Genomic DNA, 18166 nt, shown 5'->3' on the forward strand with positions numbered 1-18166 from the left:
TGCGATTTGTCAAACTCATCATCTCCTACGAAGAAAAGGCCTTGGAGGAGGTGAGAAAAAAATCTCTTTACTTCAAAATGTTGTTGCGCAGTTACTGAAAATGAGCTATTTGTAGAACTGGACAATAAGATTAATGAGAAATTAACCATGTTGGAATCATCGATTGGTGAAACCAAACAGATCAAACACCTAAGCGATGTCCAGAACTACAAACTTAACACCGTATTCACATGGCCACATGTAACTAATAAATCGGATACACCAAGACCTATCTTGAAAAAATCATATAACAAAAAACGCAATTATAAAAAGAAAAATAGTGATGCCCGTGTGAACTTTAGCTCTACGGAGATTGAATCCTCCGATTCTGCATCTGAACCTGGTGATTCCACCTCTATAGCTGGTGTGAACACACTCAAAGCATTGAATGTGGTTAATGCTCCTGCGATACAAACAGAGTCGGCAAAGCGTACGACACGATATCGCAAGGAGAAAAAGAAATAGAATGCATTCCCATATACAACATTTCTGCCAAGATATTATCGGAAGAACAAGTTTCCAACTTATCATGTGGACTTTCTTTTTCACCCACTAACCACTTTAATTTGTTTGAAACTTTACTGGACATTAATCTGTGGTAGAGGGTGTGATGCAGGGCAGATGGAATTACCCTAGGGGCAGATGGCATTAACCCCTTGTATTCGTGACGACAGGGCATGGTTTGTCCTCAATACCATCCGAAAGTATACCGCTGTTTCCTGGGCTAGGCACGGGGCAATAATGACTCTGACGCCAAGTTACGGACAACGGTGGCTTTATTAAGTGACAGATGGAACAGTCTATACAGTCTATACAGTTCAGCCAGGCCCACGGAGGTGACCAGTGACCTTAAAGGGGTAGTCCGGTGCTTAGACATCTTATCCCCTATCCAAAGGATAGGGGATAAGATGCCTGATAGCGGGAGTCCCGCCGGTGGGGACCCCCGTGATCTTGCACGCGGCACCCCGTTTGTAATCAGTCCCCCTCAATGCAAGTGTCACGATGCCGGCTGGCAGGTAGTGGATCCTCTGTGCCAGAGAGGGATTGGCGTGGACCGTGCTAGTGGATCGGTTCTAAGTCACTACTGGTTTTCACCAGAGCCCGCCGCAAAGCGGGATGGTCTTGCTGCGGCGGTAGTGACCAGGTCGTATCCACTAGCAACGGCTCAACCTCTCTGACTGCTGAAGATAGGCGCGGTACAAGGGAGTAGACAGAAGCAAGGTCGGACGTAGCAGAAGGTCGGGGCAGGCAGCAAGGATCGTAGTCGGGGGCAACGGCAGGAGGTCTGGAACACAGGCTAGGAACACACAAGGAAACGCTTTCACTGGCACAATGGCAACAAGATCCGGCGAGGGAGTGAAGGGGAAGTGAGGTATAAATAGGGAGTGCACAGGTGAACACACTAATTGGAACCACTGCGCCAATCAGCGGCGCAGTGGCCCTTTAAATCGCAGAGACCCGGCGCGCGCGCGCCCTAGGGAGCGGGGCCGCGCGCGCCGGGACAGGACAGACGGAGAGCGAGTCAGGTACAGGAGCCGGGATGCGCATCGCGAGCGGGCGCTACCCGCATCGCGAATCGCATCCCGGCTGGAGACGGTATCGCAGCGCACCGGGTCAGTGGAGCTGCCCGGAGCGCTGCGGTAGCGAGAGAGAAGCGAGCGCTCCGGGGAGGAGCGGGGACCCGGAGCGCTCGGCGTAACAGTACCCCCCCCCTTGGGTCTCCCCCTCTTCTCAGAGCCCGAGAACCTGAGGAGCAGACTTTTGTCTAGGATGTTGTCCTCAGGTTCCCAGGATCTCTCTTCAGGTCCACAGCCCTCCCAATCCACCAAAAAGAACCTTTTTCCTCTGACCGTCTTGGAGGCCAGTATCTCTTTCACTGAGAAGACGTCAGAAGAACCGGAGACAGGAGTGGGAGAAACTAATTTGGGAGAGAAACGGTTGATGATGAGTGGTTTAAGAAGAGAGACATGAAAGGCATTAGGAATACGGAGAGAAGGAGGAAGAAGAAGTTTGTAAGAGACAGGATTAATTTGGCACAAGACTTTGAAAGGACCAAGATAGCGTGGACCCAGTTTGTAACTGGGGACACGAAAGCGGACATATTTAGCGGAGAGCCATACCTTGTCTCCGGGAGCAAAAATGGGGGGAGCTCTTCTTTTCTTATCGGCAAACTTTTTCATGCGAGATGAAGCCTGTAAAAGAGAATCTTGGGTCTCTTTCCATATGGTGGAAAGATCACGAGTCACTTCATCTACAGCGGGCAAACCAGAGGGCAAGGGAGTAGGGAGGGGGGGAAGAGGGTGACGGCCGTACACCACGAAAAATGGGGATTTGGAGGAAGATTCAGAGACTCTAAAGTTATACGAGAATTCGGCCCATGGTAGAAGATCTGCCCAATCATCCTGGCGGGAGGAAACAAAATGTCGTAAATAATCACCCAAGACCTGGTTAATTCTTTCTACTTGTCCATTGGATTGAGGATGATATGCAGAAGAAAAGTTTAATTTAATCTTGAGTTGTTTACAGAGAGCCCTCCAGAATTTTGACACGAATTGGACGCCTCTATCCGAGACTATCTGTGTGGGCAACCCGTGAAGACGAAAAATGTGTACAAAAAATTGTTTAGCCAACTGAGGCGCTGAAGGAAGACCAGGAAGAGGGATGAAATGTGCCATCTTGGAGAATCGATCAACGACCACCCAAACAACAGTGTTGCCACGGGATGGGGGTAGGTCTGTAATAAAATCCATACCAATCAGAGACCAAGGCTGTTCGGGGACAGGCAGAGGATGAAGAAAACCAGCGGGCTTCTGGCGAGGAGTCTTATCCCGGGCACAGACAGTGCAGGCTCGCACAAAGTCCACGACATCCGTCTCCAGAGTCGGCCACCAATAGAAGCGAGAGATGAGTTGCACAGATTTCTTGATGCCTGCATGACCTGCGAGATGGGAGGAGTGACCCCATTTGAGGATTCCGAGGCGTTGGCGTGGAGAGACGAAGGTCTTTCCTGGAGGAGTTTGCCTGATGGAGGCTGGAGAAGTGGAAATCAGGCAGTCAGGAGGAATGATGTGTTGCGGAGAGAGTTCAACTTCCGAGGCATCCGAGGAACGAGAGAGAGCATCGGCCCTAATGTTCTTATCGGCAGGCCGAAAGTGAATTTCAAAATTAAATCGGGCAAAGAACAGAGACCACCTGGCCTGGCGAGGATTCAGCCGTTGGGCAGACTGGAGATAGGAAAGGTTCTTGTGATCGGTGTAAATAATAACTGGAAATCTTGATCCCTCCAGCAGATGCCTCCATTCCTCAAGTGCTAATTTAATGGCTAGAAGCTCTCGATCCCCGATGGAGTAGTTCCTCTCCGCCGGAGAGAAGGTCCTAGAAAAAAAACCACAAGTAACAGCATGCCCGGAAGAATTTTTTTGTAGAAGGACCGCTCCAGCTCCTACAGAGGAGGCATCAACCTCCAATAGGAAGGGTTTAGATGGGTCAGGTCTGGAGAGCACGGGAGCCGAAGAAAAGGCAGACTTGAGCCGTTTAAAGGCGTCTTCCGCTTGAGGAGGCCAAGACTTGGGATTGGCATTTTTTTTGGTTAAAGCCACGATAGGGGCCACAACGGTAGAAAAATGTGGAATAAATTGCCTGTAATAATTGGCGAACCCCAAAAAACGTTGGATAGCACGGAGTCCGGAGGGGCGTGGCCAATCTAAGACGGCAGAGAGTTTGTCTGGATCCATTTGTAGTCCCTGGCCAGAGACCAAGTATCCTAGGAAAGGAAGAGATTGGCATTCAAACAGACATTTCTCTATCTTGGCATAAAGTTGATTGTCACGAAGTCTCTGAAGAACCATACGGACATGCTGGCGGTGTTCTTCTAGATTGGCAGAAAAAATCAGGATATCGTCCAGATATACAACAACACAGGAGTATAAGAGATCACGAAAAATTTCATTAACAAAGTCTTGGAAGACGGCAGGGGCGTTGCACAGGCCAAAGGGCATGACCAGATACTCAAAGTGTCCATCTCTAGTGTTAAATGCCGTTTTCCATTCATCCCCCTCTCTGATGCGGATGAGATTATAAGCACCTCTTAAGTCCAGTTTGGTAAAGATGTGGGCACCTTGGAGGCGATCAAAGAGTTCAGAGATGAGGGGTAGGGGGTAGCGGTTCTTTACCGTGATTTTATTAAGACCGCGGTAGTCAATGCAAGGACGTAGAGAGCCATCTTTTTTGGACACAAAGAAAAATCCGGCTCCGGCAGGAGAGGAGGATTTACGGATAAAGCCTTTTTTTAAATTTTCCTGGATGTACTCCGACATAGCAAGAGTCTCTGGGGCGGACAGAGGATAGATTCTGCCCCGGGGTGGAGTAGTGCCCGGGAGGAGATCAATATGACAATCATAAGGCCTGTGAGGAGGTAGAGTCTCAGCTTGTTTTTTGCAAAAAACATCCGCAAAGTCCATATAGGCCTTAGGGAGACCGGTTACAGGGGGAACCACAGAGTCACGGCAAGGGGTACTGGGAACCGGTTTTAGGCAGTCCTTGAAACAAGAGGGCCCCCAACTCTTGATCTCCCCAGTGGACCAATCCAGGGTTGGGGAATGGAGTTGAAGCCAGGGTAGTCCAAGGAGGATTTCGGAAGTGCAATTGGGGAGGACCAAAAATTCAATCTTCTCGTGATGAGGTCCGATGCACATTAGAAGGGGCTCCGTGCGGAAACGTATGGTACAGTCCAATCTTTCATTGTTTACACAATTGATGTAGAGGGGTCTGGCGAGACTGGTCACTGGGATGTTGAGCCTGTTGACGAGAGAGGCCAAAATAAAATTTCCTGCAGATCCGGAATCCAAGAAGGCCATAGTAGAGAAGGAGAAGGCAGAGGCAGATATCCGCACAGGCACAGTAAGACGTGGAGAAGCAGAGTAGACATCAAGGACTGTCTCACCTTTGTGCGGAGTCAGCGTACGTCTTTCCAGGCGGGGAGGACGGATAGGACAATCCTTCAGGAAGTGTTCGGTACTGGCACAGTACAGGCAGAGATTCTCCATGCGGCGTCGTGTCCTCTCTTGAGGTGTCAGGCGAGACCGGTCGACCTGCATAGCCTCCACGGCGGGAGGCACAGGAACGGATTGCAGGGGACCAGAGGAGAGAGGAGCCGGGGAGAAAAAACGCCTTGTGCGAACAAAGTCCATATCCTGGCGGAGCTCCTGACGCCTTTCGGAAAAACGCATGTCAATGCGAGTGGCAAGATGGATGAGTTCATGTAGGTTAGCAGGGATTTCTCGTGCGGCCAGAACATCTTTAATGTTGCTGGATAGGCCTTTTTTAAAGGTCGCGCAGAGGGCCTCATTATTCCAGGATAATTCTGAAGCAAGAGTACGGAATTGTACGGCGTACTCGCCAACGGAAGAATTACCCTGGACCAGGTTCAACAGGGCAGTCTCAGCAGAAGAGGCTCGGGCAGGTTCCTCAAAGACACTTCGAATTTCCGAGAAGAAGGAGTGTATAGAGGCAGTGACGGGGTCATTGCGGTCCCAGAGCGGTGTGGCCCATGACAGAGCTTTTCCAGACAGAAGGCTGACTACGAAAGCCACCTTAGACCTTTCAGTAGGAAACTGGTCCGACATCATCTCCAAGTGCAGGGAACATTGGGAAAGAAAGCCACGGCAGAATTTAGAGTCCCCATCAAATTTATCCGGCAAGGATAGTCGTAGACCAGAAGCGGCCACTCGCTGCGGAGGAGGTGCAGGAGCTGGCGGAGGAGATGATTGCTGAAGCTGTGGTAGTAGCTGCTGTAGCATCACGGTCAGTTGAGACAGCTGTTGGCCTTGTTGCGCTATCTGTTGTGACTGCTGGGCGACCACCGTGGTGAGGTCGGCGACAACTGGCAGAGGAACTTCAGCGGGATCCATGGCCGGATCTACTGTCACGATGCCGGCTGGCAGGTAGTGGATCCTCTGTGCCAGAGAGGGATTGGCGTGGACCGTGCTAGTGGATCGGTTCTAAGTCACTACTGGTTTTCACCAGAGCCCGCCGCAAAGCGGGATGGTCTTGCTGCGGCGGTAGTGACCAGGTCGTATCCACTAGCAACGGCTCAACCTCTCTGACTGCTGAAGATAGGCGCGGTACAAGGGAGTAGACAGAAGCAAGGTCGGACGTAGCAGAAGGTCGGGGCAGGCAGCAAGGATCGTAGTCGGGGGCAACGGCAGGAGGTCTGGAACACAGGCTAGGAACACACAAGGAAACGCTTTCACTGGCACAATGGCAACAAGATCCGGCGAGGGAGTGAAGGGGAAGTGAGGTATAAATAGGGAGTGCACAGGTGAACACACTAATTGGAACCACTGCGCCAATCAGAGGCGCAGTGGCCCTTTAAATCGCAGAGACCCGGCGCGCGCGCGCCCTAGGGAGCGGGGCCGCGCGCGCCGGGACAGGACAGACGGAGAGCGAGTCAGGTACAGGAGCCGGGATGCGCATCGCGAGCGGGCGCTACCCGCATCGCGAATCGCATCCCGGCTGGAGACGGTATCGCAGCGCACCGGGTCAGTGGAGCTGCCCGGAGCGCTGCGGTAGCGAGAGAGAAGCGAGCGCTCCGGGGAGGAGCGGGGACCCGGAGCGCTCGGCGTAACAGCAAGCCTACCGGAGGGGGCGTGATAGCTGTCACGCCCCCTCCCGTAGGCTTGCATTCAGGGGTGGAGCGTGACATCACACGGGGGCGGGACGTCACACGCCGCCCGCCCTGTAGTCGCCGGTAATCAGTCCCAGAGCGAACACGCTCCAGGGACTGATTACAAACGGGGTGCCGCGTGCAAGATCACGGGCGTCCCCAGCGGCAGGACTCCCGCGATCAGGCATCTTATCCCCTATCCTTTGGATAGGGGATAAGATGTCTAATCACCGGAGAACCCCTTTAAGGGCTTTCTGGGACTTGCAGTAGATTTGGACAATTTTAGTGCAGGCCACTCTGACTTGACAATAGATGACTGTGACTGACTTGCCTTGACTTGAGACTGACTAAGCTGTGACTGTAGCTTACTTGAAGGCTTGTGGCTGCAGGACGGACTTGAGTCCTCCTAAGGACTCCAGACACACTCTAGGACTTGACTGCACTGGACCTCAGCAAAGATTTAACTGGAAATCAAGAGCATAAGAGAGAGAGCTAGCTCCACCCAGGGCTTATATGGGGGAGACATGGTCACTGATACCACACGGGGTTACACTCACATGACAACTCACATGACAACTGGTGATCACATGTTAACATTTCTTAAAGCAATAATACTACTTATATACATTTTACAGTATACCACATGGCAGAAAATATATATACATAAGAGGACAGGTGTCGGGGGCCCAGGGGACACTGCAAGAAGGCTGCCTCACAGGGCTGCAAGGGTACAGGGGTATAACTCCTGTACTGGTCCACCACAAATTGATTTGTTAGAGGGATAACTGTACATAAGCATTTTTATACACCTACCTGTGATGTGAATTTGATATTGATAATATAACACTCCATAATGATAATAAGAATAGTATTTCTTTTTGTTCACCTAATACGCCATCCAATCTTTCCTCTACTGGTAGTTTTATGTTCCTTAAAGGGGTGTGACGTCACGCCTCCGCCCTCGTGTGACATCATGCTCCGCCCCTCAATGCAAGCCTATAGGCTTGCATTGAGGGGCGGAGCGTGACGTCACACGGGGGCGGAGGCGTGATGTCACACGCCGTCGGCCCTGTGGGCGCCGGTAATCAGACCCGGAGCGAACACGCTCCGGGGACTGATTATAAACGGGGTGCCACGTGCAAGATCACGGGGGTCCCCAGCGGCGGGACTCCCGCGATCAGGCTTCTTATCCCCTATCCTTTGGATAGGGGATAAGATGTCTAAGCACCGGAGAACCCCTTTAAACTCACAGCCATGTCACACCTATAGGAATTGTATGATCACGCTTCGACTGCTCCTGTAACCGGAGTGAAACGCTGACCCCGTATGCGGTTTTCCACCGGACCTAAAACCGTGTCTAACACTGTTTTAGGTCCGGTGGGAAAACCGCATACAAGGCAAAAATGAGCCGACGGAGTCAGCATTTCACTCCGGTCAACTCACTGAAATGAATTACATACGGGCGACATACGGCAGGGATATGGGAGCATCAGGTTTTAGCTCTCCCCAGCCATATGAAGTCCCGTATGGCTGAAAACATGATGTGAACCCAGCCTTACTGAGCTTGTGAATCTTGGGTTGGATGGAGGCCGAAGGGCAGGGGGAAGAGTCAGATATGGCAGGGAAGATTAATCTAATTAGGTGGATCTTGTGGGGGGTAACATTGGGACATACTTTAAATGGTCACTCTCATTAAAACAAATTTTTGCTATTGCACTCCTTATGGTAAATAAACAATATTTCTAATGTACATTGTTTAAAAAAAAGTTTTCTATGTTTTATTTGTGCTTAAAAAAGCTCAAGAGCACATTTCCCCCATCTTATACATAGACTTTGGACCGAAGCCCAAACACAGGAAATGCAGCCTAGAGTGCTGAGGGGGGTGTGTCCAACCAACAGTATATGGCAGTTAAGTGTGAGAGGAGCTACGATTGGATGAGGCTGGGCACACCCCCCCCTCAGCACTCCAGACTGCACTTTCTTTGTTTGGGCTTCGGTCCAAAGTCTGTGTATAAGATGGGGGAAAATGTGCTCTTGAGATTTTTTAAGCACAAATAAAACACAGAAAACTTAATTTTTTTAAACAAAGTATATTAGAAATATTTTTTATTTACCATTAGGAGTGCAATAGCAAAATTTTTTTTAATGAGAGTTACCCTTTAACATGAAATGGAGTAATAGTTGTAGGTTGGAGACAGGTGACCGTGACGGATGAGATAACTATGTTTTAAAGGAAAACTGTCAGATATTTTCTCCCGCACTATCCACAGGTACTGATGGATAGTGCTGGAGACACTGCTTCCAAAGAGCCCTATCTTGGCCGGATCGGCCCGGCCGTTCGCCCGCAATTGTAGTTTTATTATGTGTGGAAATCTTGCTATAAGTGGCACCGGCGACGTCAGCGCCGCTTATGAATATTCATCCCCCCAGTTAGGAGTGGCGAAGAGAGGGAGAACTGGAGGGAGGGGGGATGAATATTCATAAGCGGCGCTGATGTCATTGCCAGTTAAGCTGCAGAAGCCCCGCCCGTGCCAGTTACAGACAGATATACACATAGAATAAAACCACAATTGCGGGCGAACGGCCGGGCAGATCCAGGCAAGGTAGGGCTCGTTGGAATCAGCGTCTCCCACACTCCATCAGTACTGTGGATAGTGCGGGAGAAAATATCTGACAGTTTTCCTTTAAAGGGGTATTCCGCCCCTAGACATTTTATCCCCTATCCAAAGGATAGGGGATAAGATGTCAGTACGCCGCGGTCCCGCTGCTGGGGACCCCCGGGATCCCCGCTGCGGCACCGCGCTATCATTACAGCACAGAGCGCGTTCGCTCTGTGCGTAATGACGGGCGATATGGGGGACGGAGCAGCGTGACGTCATGGCTCCGCCCCTCGTGACATCATGGCCCGTCCCCTTAATGCAAGTCTATGGGAGGGGGCGTGACGACCGCCACGCCCCCTCCCATAGACTTGTATTGAAAGGGGCGAGCCAGGACATTACGAGGGGCAGAGCCGTGACGTAACGATGCTCCGGCACCTGTACCGCCCATCATTACGTGCAGAGCGAACTCGCTCTGTGCTGTAATGATAACGCGGTGCCGCAGCGGGGATCCCAGGGGTCCCCAGCAGCGGCACCGCGGTGATCTGACATCTTATCCCCTATCCTTTGGATAGGGGATAAAATGTCTAGGGGCGGAATACCCCTTTAATACTGGAAACTGTGGACAGCTGGCCACTCCTGCACTATATCTAAATGGATGCATGTAAATATCGATGCACTTATATATTTCTATTATATATTTGGTGCCACATATGGGATACATCAGCCAAAGTTCCTTTGGTTCCTTACAGAGTTATGGAGTCTTCTGGGGGTTTCTGTGTTTAATAAAGTTATCCAAATTTGAAAAACCCAGTTGCTTTGTTCTAGAAACAGCATCATCCCTGTCCTCAGGTTGTGTGTGGTGTTGCAGCTCAGTGCTATCGCAGTAAATGGATTGAAGTTGTAATACCATGGCATTGTTTTTTTATTAGAAAGAAAAAATGTTTTTCTAATTCTGGATAAACCTTTTAAGGTTTTCTAACTTCTTTCGTTTATTCATGCACATTGCGAATGGAAAAACGGACACAGACGTAGAAAAATTCTGTTTATTGAAGATGGGCAAGAAAAGTAACACCAGGACAAATGATTGAAATATGCCATTAAATGCAAATAAGGGTTTTATTATTATGGCTGTTCATATGTACAACATACTAATAGTAAGGTAGTTCAATATTTTTAGGTCATAACTGGACATGTAGAAGCCATGATGCCATGTTACGTCATGAGTCTATAACGTTTTTGGTAGCTACAGTATGTAGAACTTTATAATAGTCTTATACACTAAGTCTGATATTTATAGAAATATTGATTTGCCCAAAAGTCATATAATTACACATGTACCAACACACACAAACACAAGCACACACATAGATACACACATACATACACACGAGCACACGCATAGATACACACATACACACACATAGATACACACATACATACACACGAACACACGCATAGATACACACATACACACACACACTTGATAATCATTCTTGGCCTCCGGTGAGTTTGTGAAAAAGTTCTTCATCCAGAGTTTCATTCTGGTCTTTGGAACGAGTAGAAAGAAAGATGTAGCCTCCGATGTATTCATGAACAACTTTGCAGCTTGCGCTCTGACATGTGAATGCCGCAGCAATGTTGGGGTCAAACTCCATCGCAACCTAAAAGATGGATAAAATAAGAAGCTTATTTGGGTGGGCTAATTTTCAAATTTTAGAGAGAATACACATTGGCCCTCATTTACTTAGAAAATCGGGTTGTAAGTCTATGTTGCTTTCTTACCCGACTGCTTTTTTCCCCTGGTATTTATTATTATGTCGCATCCTGTTTGTCGCACGTGGGTTTTGTTGGTTTTGGTTTCCAACTCCTCCGAGTTGTTGGGAAAAAATCCACAACAATTCAACAAATTCGGGTTGGAAACTTTTACAAATACGTGGGAAAGCTCAGAAATGTCGGGTTACGCCCCTTTTTCGAGTTTGGGAGAATCCACATCGGGTCCGTTGGGAAAAAATGTTGCATCATGTCGCAGACTGGCGCACGATGTCTGCGACATGTTGCAGACAAAGATGCGCCAAAAAAAAACGACAAAACAAGTCGGGTTTAGAATAGTAAATGAGGGCCAATATTTTTTTCCATAATCTAGAGTTTTTCCATAATCTTGGCTGTTCTTGACATTATTTTGGGTCCTAGTTGCTATTCCATCACCAATGTTATGCTGACTTCAAAGTGTCAAACTGGTAACAATAATTTATTTATATCCATAATTAAATGTTTAATTTTTGCTAAAAACTTAAATTAAGAACCTTCAATGTTTTGAAGATTGCTTTGAGCGTGGCCTCCTCCTGCAGCGCATTTACTACAATTTACTCCTGCAAGCACCCAGGATGAGTAAAGGTGGGTTCACATTACATCCGGGTCTGATTACGAACGACCACCGGGCCAGCGGCGTGTGACGTCACGCTCCGCCCCTCAATACAAGTCTTTGGGAGGGGGCGTGACAGCTATCACGCTCCCTCCCATAGGCTTGCATTGAGGCGAGGAGCGTGACGTCACACGGGGGTGGAGGCGTGATGTCACACGCCGCTGGCCCGGTGGTCGTGCGTAATCAGACCCGGAGCGAACACGCTCCGGGGACTGATTACAAACGGGGTGCCGCGTGCAAGATCCCGGGGGTCCCCAGCGGCGGGACTCCCGCGATCAGGCATCTTATCCCCTATCCTTTGGATAGGGGATAAGATGTGTAAGCACCAGAGAACCCCTTTAAGGCCCATAAACTTCTATGGGATTCCGCACACCCATTCCCACTTCTGAATTTCCGCTTGTGGTATTCCGCAAGCGGAAATTCAGAAGTGGGAATGGGAGTGCGGAATCCCATAGAAGTCTATGGGCTTTAATTTGAGGCGGAATTCCGCAAGCAGAAATTCTACCGTGTGAATAGACCCTCAAGAAGGAAACACGTTTTTGTACCTGTTGTATTTCCCAGTTGACATTCCATTGTTTCATATTCGCAAATCTCCAAGTCGTCATTGTGTCTCCAGTGGCAATGTCTATTCTGATCAGTCTATTGTAAGAAACTCCAAGCAACTCCTCTTTCTTGGCATCTCTAAATCTGGAGAGTAAGAGAAAAAAAATTGTTTAAAACTGAAAATCAAGCATATTGGGGCATTTATCTATCTATATATATGTATATAATCCAAGAAATTTCAGCAGCACACCCGTGTGTTCAAGTGAAGCAGTGGGATTTTATTTACCCATATCAGATACAATGTTTCAACTGCATCTCAACTGCATCTCACAGTCTTCCAAGGATTAGGAAGGAAAAACGGGCAATGCTGGGTATTAAGCTAGTATCTATCTATCTATCTATATATATATATATATATATATATATATATACAGCAACCAAGTAGACGCAGCAGCACTCCAGCGTAGTGAAAATAGTGACTTTTATTTATCACCAAGATGCAATAGCGACGTTTCAACCACCTCACGTGGCCGTCCTCAAGCCTTGAGGACGGCCACGTGTGGTGGTTGAAACGTCGCTATTGCATCTTGGTGATAAATAAAAGTCACTATTTTCACTACGCTGCAGTGCTGCTGCGTCTACTTGGTTGCTGTATCTAATTGGGGCTCGAGGACCAGGGCCCATCCACAGCCTGCACCCACTGCACCTATTTCTATTCGAGAGTGCTGCTCCACCTGCTTTTCTATATATATAAATATATATATATATATATATATATATATATATATATATATATATATATATAAAACTCAACGTGTGTGTGTATGTATGTATGTATGTATGTGTGTATGTTCCAGCATCACGTCCAAACGGCTAAAGATATTAACATGAAACTTGGCACACATGTTACTTATATGTCAACAACAAACATAGGATAGGTGATTTAACCCTTACTCACCCCCATTTGCCGGGGGCAGGGCTTATGTATAAAGTCCCATACAAGTCAATGGGAAATATATGTTACTGCATAACATCCAAACGGCTGGAGATATTTCCATAATACTTGGTCACATGTTACTTATATATCCACTTAAAATATGGGATAGGTAATTTAACCCTTAACTACCCCCATTTGTGAGGGTCAGGGTTTTTGTTTAAAGTCCCATGCAAATCAATGGGAAATGTATGTTCCCACATAACTTCCGTACGGCTGGAGATATTTCAATAACTGGTACACATATTACGGGTCAGGATAGGAGGACGGGATAGGAGGCCCGGGATAGGATGTCGGGATAGGAGGTCGGGATAGGAGGTCGGGATAGGAGGTCGGGATAGGAGGACGGGATAGGAGGACGAGATAGGAGGACGGGAAAGGAGGACGGGAAAGGAGGTCGGGATAGGAGGACGGGATAGGAGGACGGGAAAGGAGGATGGGGAAGGAGGACGGGATAGGAGGACGGGGGAAGGAGGACGGGGAAGGAAGACGGGGAAGGAGGACGGGATGGGAGGACGGGATGGGAGGACGGGATAGGAGGACGGGAAAGGAGGTCGAGACAGGAGGTCGAGATAGGAGGTCGAGATAGGAGGTCGAGATAGGAGGATGGGAAAGGAGGATGGGAAAGGAGGACGGGATAGGAGGACGGGATAGGAGGACGGGATAGATGGACAGGAAAGAAGGACGGGAAAGGAGGTCGAGATAGGAGGACGGGAAAGGAGGTCGAGATAGGAGGATGGGAAAGGAGGAGCGGAAAGGAGGACGGGAAAGGAGGGCGGGAAAGGAGGACGGGAAAGGAGGACGGGAAAGGAGGTCGAGATATGAGGACGGGAAAGGAGGACGGGAAAGGAGGACGTGATAGGAGGACGTGTTAGGAGGATGTGATAGGAGGACGGGATAGGAGGACGGGATAGGAAGTCGGGATAGGAAGTCAGGATACGATGACAGGATAGGAGGTTGGGATATGACAACAAAATATGAGGACAGGATATGAAGTCAAAAGCTTCCTCCTTTGTTTATTTTCCTCCCCAACAAGGATTAGGAAGGAAAAACCGGGCAACGCCGGGTAGTCAGCTAGTATGTCTATATAAAACTCAACGTGAGTGTGTGTGTATGTATGTGTGTATGTATGTATGTTCCAGTATCACGTCCAAACGGCTAAAGATATTAACTTGAAACTTGGCACACATGTTACTTATATGTCAACAACAAACATAGGATAGGTGATTTAACCCTTACCCACCCCGATTTGCGGTGGGGGGGGGGGGCGGGTTATGCTTAAAGTCCCATACAAGTCCATGGGAAATATATGTTACTGCATAACTTCCAAACGGCTGGAGATATTTCCATAATACTTGGTCACATGTTACTTATATGTCCACTTAAAATATAGGATAGTTAATTTAACCCTTAACTACCCCCATTTGTGAGGGTCAGGGCTTTTGTTTAAAGTCCCATGCAAATCAGTGGGAAATGTATGTTCCCACATAACTTCCGTACAGCTGGAGATATTTCAATACCTGGTACACATATTTAAGGGTCGGGATAGGAGGTCAAGATAGGAGGTCGGGATAGGAGGACGGGATAGGAGGACGGGATAGGAGGTCGGGATAGGAGGTCGGGATAGGAGGTCGAGATATGAGGTTGGGATAGATGGACTGGATAGGAGGACGGGATAGGAGATTGGGATTGGAGATTGGAATAGGATGTCAAGATAGGAGGTCGAGATAGGAGGTCGAGATAGGAGCAGGGGATATGAGGATGGGATAGGAGGTCAGGATAGGAGGTCGAGATAGGAGGTTGGGATAGATGGATTGGATAGGAGGACGGGATAGGAGGTCGAGATAGGAGGTCCGGATAGGAGGTCGAGATAGGAGGTCCGGATAGGAGGTCGAGATAGGAGGTTGCGATAAGGATAGGAGGACGGGATAGGAGATAGGGATAGGAGGTCGAGATAGGAGGTCAAGATAGGATGAAGGGATAGGAGGACGGGATAGGAGGTCAGAATAGGAGGTCGGGATAGGAGGTCGGGATAGGAGGACGGGATAGGAGGTCGGGATAGGAGGACGGGATAGGAGGACGGGATAGGAGGGCGGGATAGGAGGTCAAAATAGAAGGACAGGAAAGGAGGACGGGATAGGAGAACAGGATAGGAGGTTGAGATAGAAGGACGGGATAGGAGGAAGGGATAGGAGGTCGGGATAGGAGGTCGAGATAGGAGGATGGGATAGGACGGGATAGGAGGACGAGATAGGAGGTCGAGATAGGAGGATGGGATAGGAGGTCGGGATAGGAGGACGGGATAGTTGGTTGGGATATGACAACAATATATGAGGACGGGATATGAAGTCAAAAGCTTCCTCCTTTGTTTATTTTCCTTCCCAACAAGGATAAGAAGGGAAAAAACGGGCAACGCCGGGTACTCAGCTAGTCTATATATATAAAATTCAACGTGTGTGTGTGTATGTATGTATGTGTGTATGTTCCAGCATCACGTCCAAACGGCTAAAGATATTAACATGAAACTTGGCACACATGTTACTTATATGTCAACAACAAACATAGGATAGGTGATTTAACCCTAACTCACCCCCATTTGCCAGGGGCGGGGTTTATGTTTAAAGTCCCATACAAGTCAATGGGAAATATATGTTACTGCATAACTTCCAAACGGCTTGAGATATTTCGATAATACTTGGTCACATGTTACTTATATGTCCACTTAAAATATAGGATAGTTAATTTAACCCTTAACTACCCCCATTTGTGAGGGTCAGGGTTTTTATTTAAAGTCACATGCAAATCAATGGGAAATGTATGTTCCCACATAACTTCCGTACGGCTGGAGATATTTCAATAACTGGTACACATATTACGGGTCGGGATAGAAGGTCGACATAGGAGGTCGGGATAGAAGGTCGGGATAGGAGGACGGGATGGGAGGACGGGATGGGAGGACCGGGATAGGAGGTCGGGATAGGAGGTCGGGATAGGAGGACGGGATAGGACAGTGGTGGGCAACCTTTTTTTTCAACTGAGCCAAATCTCGCCAAAACCACGATTGAAATTTATTTTGAGCCACATTTTTAAAATCGAAAATACGTAGGATGGTACACTGTTTTTAGTTTCAATAAGTTTTTATTATATGTGGGGGCACATGATGGGGGGGGGGGGGTCCTGTCATTTGCCCCCACATATAATGCCCCCCTGCCATGTGCCCCTCATATATAATGCCCCCTGACATGTGCCCCTTATATATAATACCCCATGTCCTGTGCCCCTCACAATATAATGCCCCCCATTAACATGTGCCCCTCACTTATAATGCCCCCTGTCATGTGCCCCCACATATAATGCCCCCTGACATGTGCCCCTCACATATAATGCCCCCCTGACATGTGCCCCTTATATATAATACCCCATGTCCTGTGCCCCTCACAATATAATGCCCCCCTGACATGTGCCCCTCACTTATAATGCCCCCTGTCATGTGCCCCCACATATAATGCCCCCTGACATGTGCCCCTCACATATACCGTATATGCCGGCGTATAAGACGACCCCCAACTTTCACAGTTAAAATATAGAGTTTGGGATATACTCGCAGTATAAGACTACCCCTCCTACCGTGATGTACGGTACCTTGTAGTCCCCCCCCCCCCCGCAATTAGGTAGGCAGTATAGTTCCCCCCACATTAGGTAGGCAGCATGTTCCCCCACAATAGTAGGCAGCTCCCCCACATTAGGTCAGCAGTTTCCCCACAATAGTAGACAGCTCCCCCACATTAGGTCAGCAGTTCCCCCACATTAGGTCAGCAGCTCCCCCACAATAGTAGGCAGCTCCCCCACAATAGTAGACAGCTCCATCACATTAGGTCAGCAGATCCCCCACAATAGTTGGCAGCTTCCCCCCCCCCACAATATTAGGAAATTCCCCCACAATGGTAGGCAGCTTCCCCCCCCTCAATAGTTGGCAGTATAGTTCCCCCACAATGGTAGGCAGCTACCCCCCCCCCTCAATAGTTGGCAGTATAGTTCCCCCACAATGGTAGGCAGCTCCCCCCCACAATAGTTGGCAGTATAGTTCCCCCACAATAGGTGGCAGTATAGTTCCCCCACAATAGTTGGCAGTATAGTTCCCCCACAATAGTTGGCAGTATAGTTCCACCACAATAGTTGGCAGTATAGTTCCCCCACAATAGTTGGCAGTATAGTTCCACCACAATAGTTGGCAGTATAGTTCCCCCCACAATGGTTGGCAGTATAGTTCCCCCCACAATGGTAGGCAGCTCCCCCCCATAGACATACAGCTTCAAGCCATATACAGTGTACGGCTGGAGGCTGTATGTCTGTATACTGCCCCCCACAGTGTTCCGGTCACCGCTCCTCCGGCCCGGGGTCACCATCTACTGCTATGGCCTATGGACCATAGCAGTAGGTGCCGGGACCGGAGGAGCGGTGACCGGTACACTGAAGATGACGTGCTGCCGGTCACTTACCAGGCTCCGGCCGGCGCGCGTCTTCCTCCGGTCTTCCTGCGCCTCTATGGTTGTACGCACGGGACGTCACTGAGGTCCCGTGCGTACAACCATAGAGAGGCGGAGGATCGCAGGAAGACCGCAGGAGGACCGGAGGAGGACACGCGGCGGGCGGGGAATAGTAAGTGACCCGCGGACATCCTTATGTCCCGAAAAGATTTTTCAGGACACAGGGATGTCCGGCATAGGAAAACCTATGATTATCTGCCCGGGCCGGCTCCCGTGTGCGGCTGCAGGTGGGGGCCGGCCAGAGCAGGTAAAAACTAATACTGTATACTAAAAACCAGGGGGCCTCCAACTGTTGTGAAACTACAACTACCAGCATGCCCGGACAGCCATTGCCGGTCCGGGCATGCTGGGAGTTGT

The 18166-nt window shown here is 49.0% G+C and overlaps 1 protein-coding gene across 5 annotated transcripts in view; it reads right to left on the reverse strand.

Moving 5' to 3' along the window:
• Positions 1-10347: 10347 nt before the first annotated feature.
• The window catches only part of FERMT1 (FERM domain containing kindlin 1), a 125697-nt gene continuing 117878 nt past the window's right edge, over positions 10348-18166 (reverse strand). For all 5 annotated transcript variants that reach the window (XM_056567829.1, XM_056567828.1, XM_056567831.1 and 2 more), the window contains 2 exons: positions 12271-12412; positions 10348-10964 (listed from right to left, as the gene is read on the reverse strand). In XM_056567829.1, the coding sequence (XP_056423804.1) occupies positions 10791-10964; positions 12271-12412 (316 nt within the window). In that variant the 3' untranslated portion in view covers positions 10348-10790. The remainder of the gene's footprint in view (positions 10965-12270; positions 12413-18166) is intronic.

The sequence above is a fragment of the Hyla sarda genome, chromosome 3 (genome assembly GCF_029499605.1).
Source record: "Hyla sarda isolate aHylSar1 chromosome 3, aHylSar1.hap1, whole genome shotgun sequence".
NCBI lineage: Eukaryota > Metazoa > Chordata > Amphibia > Anura > Hylidae > Hyla > Hyla sarda.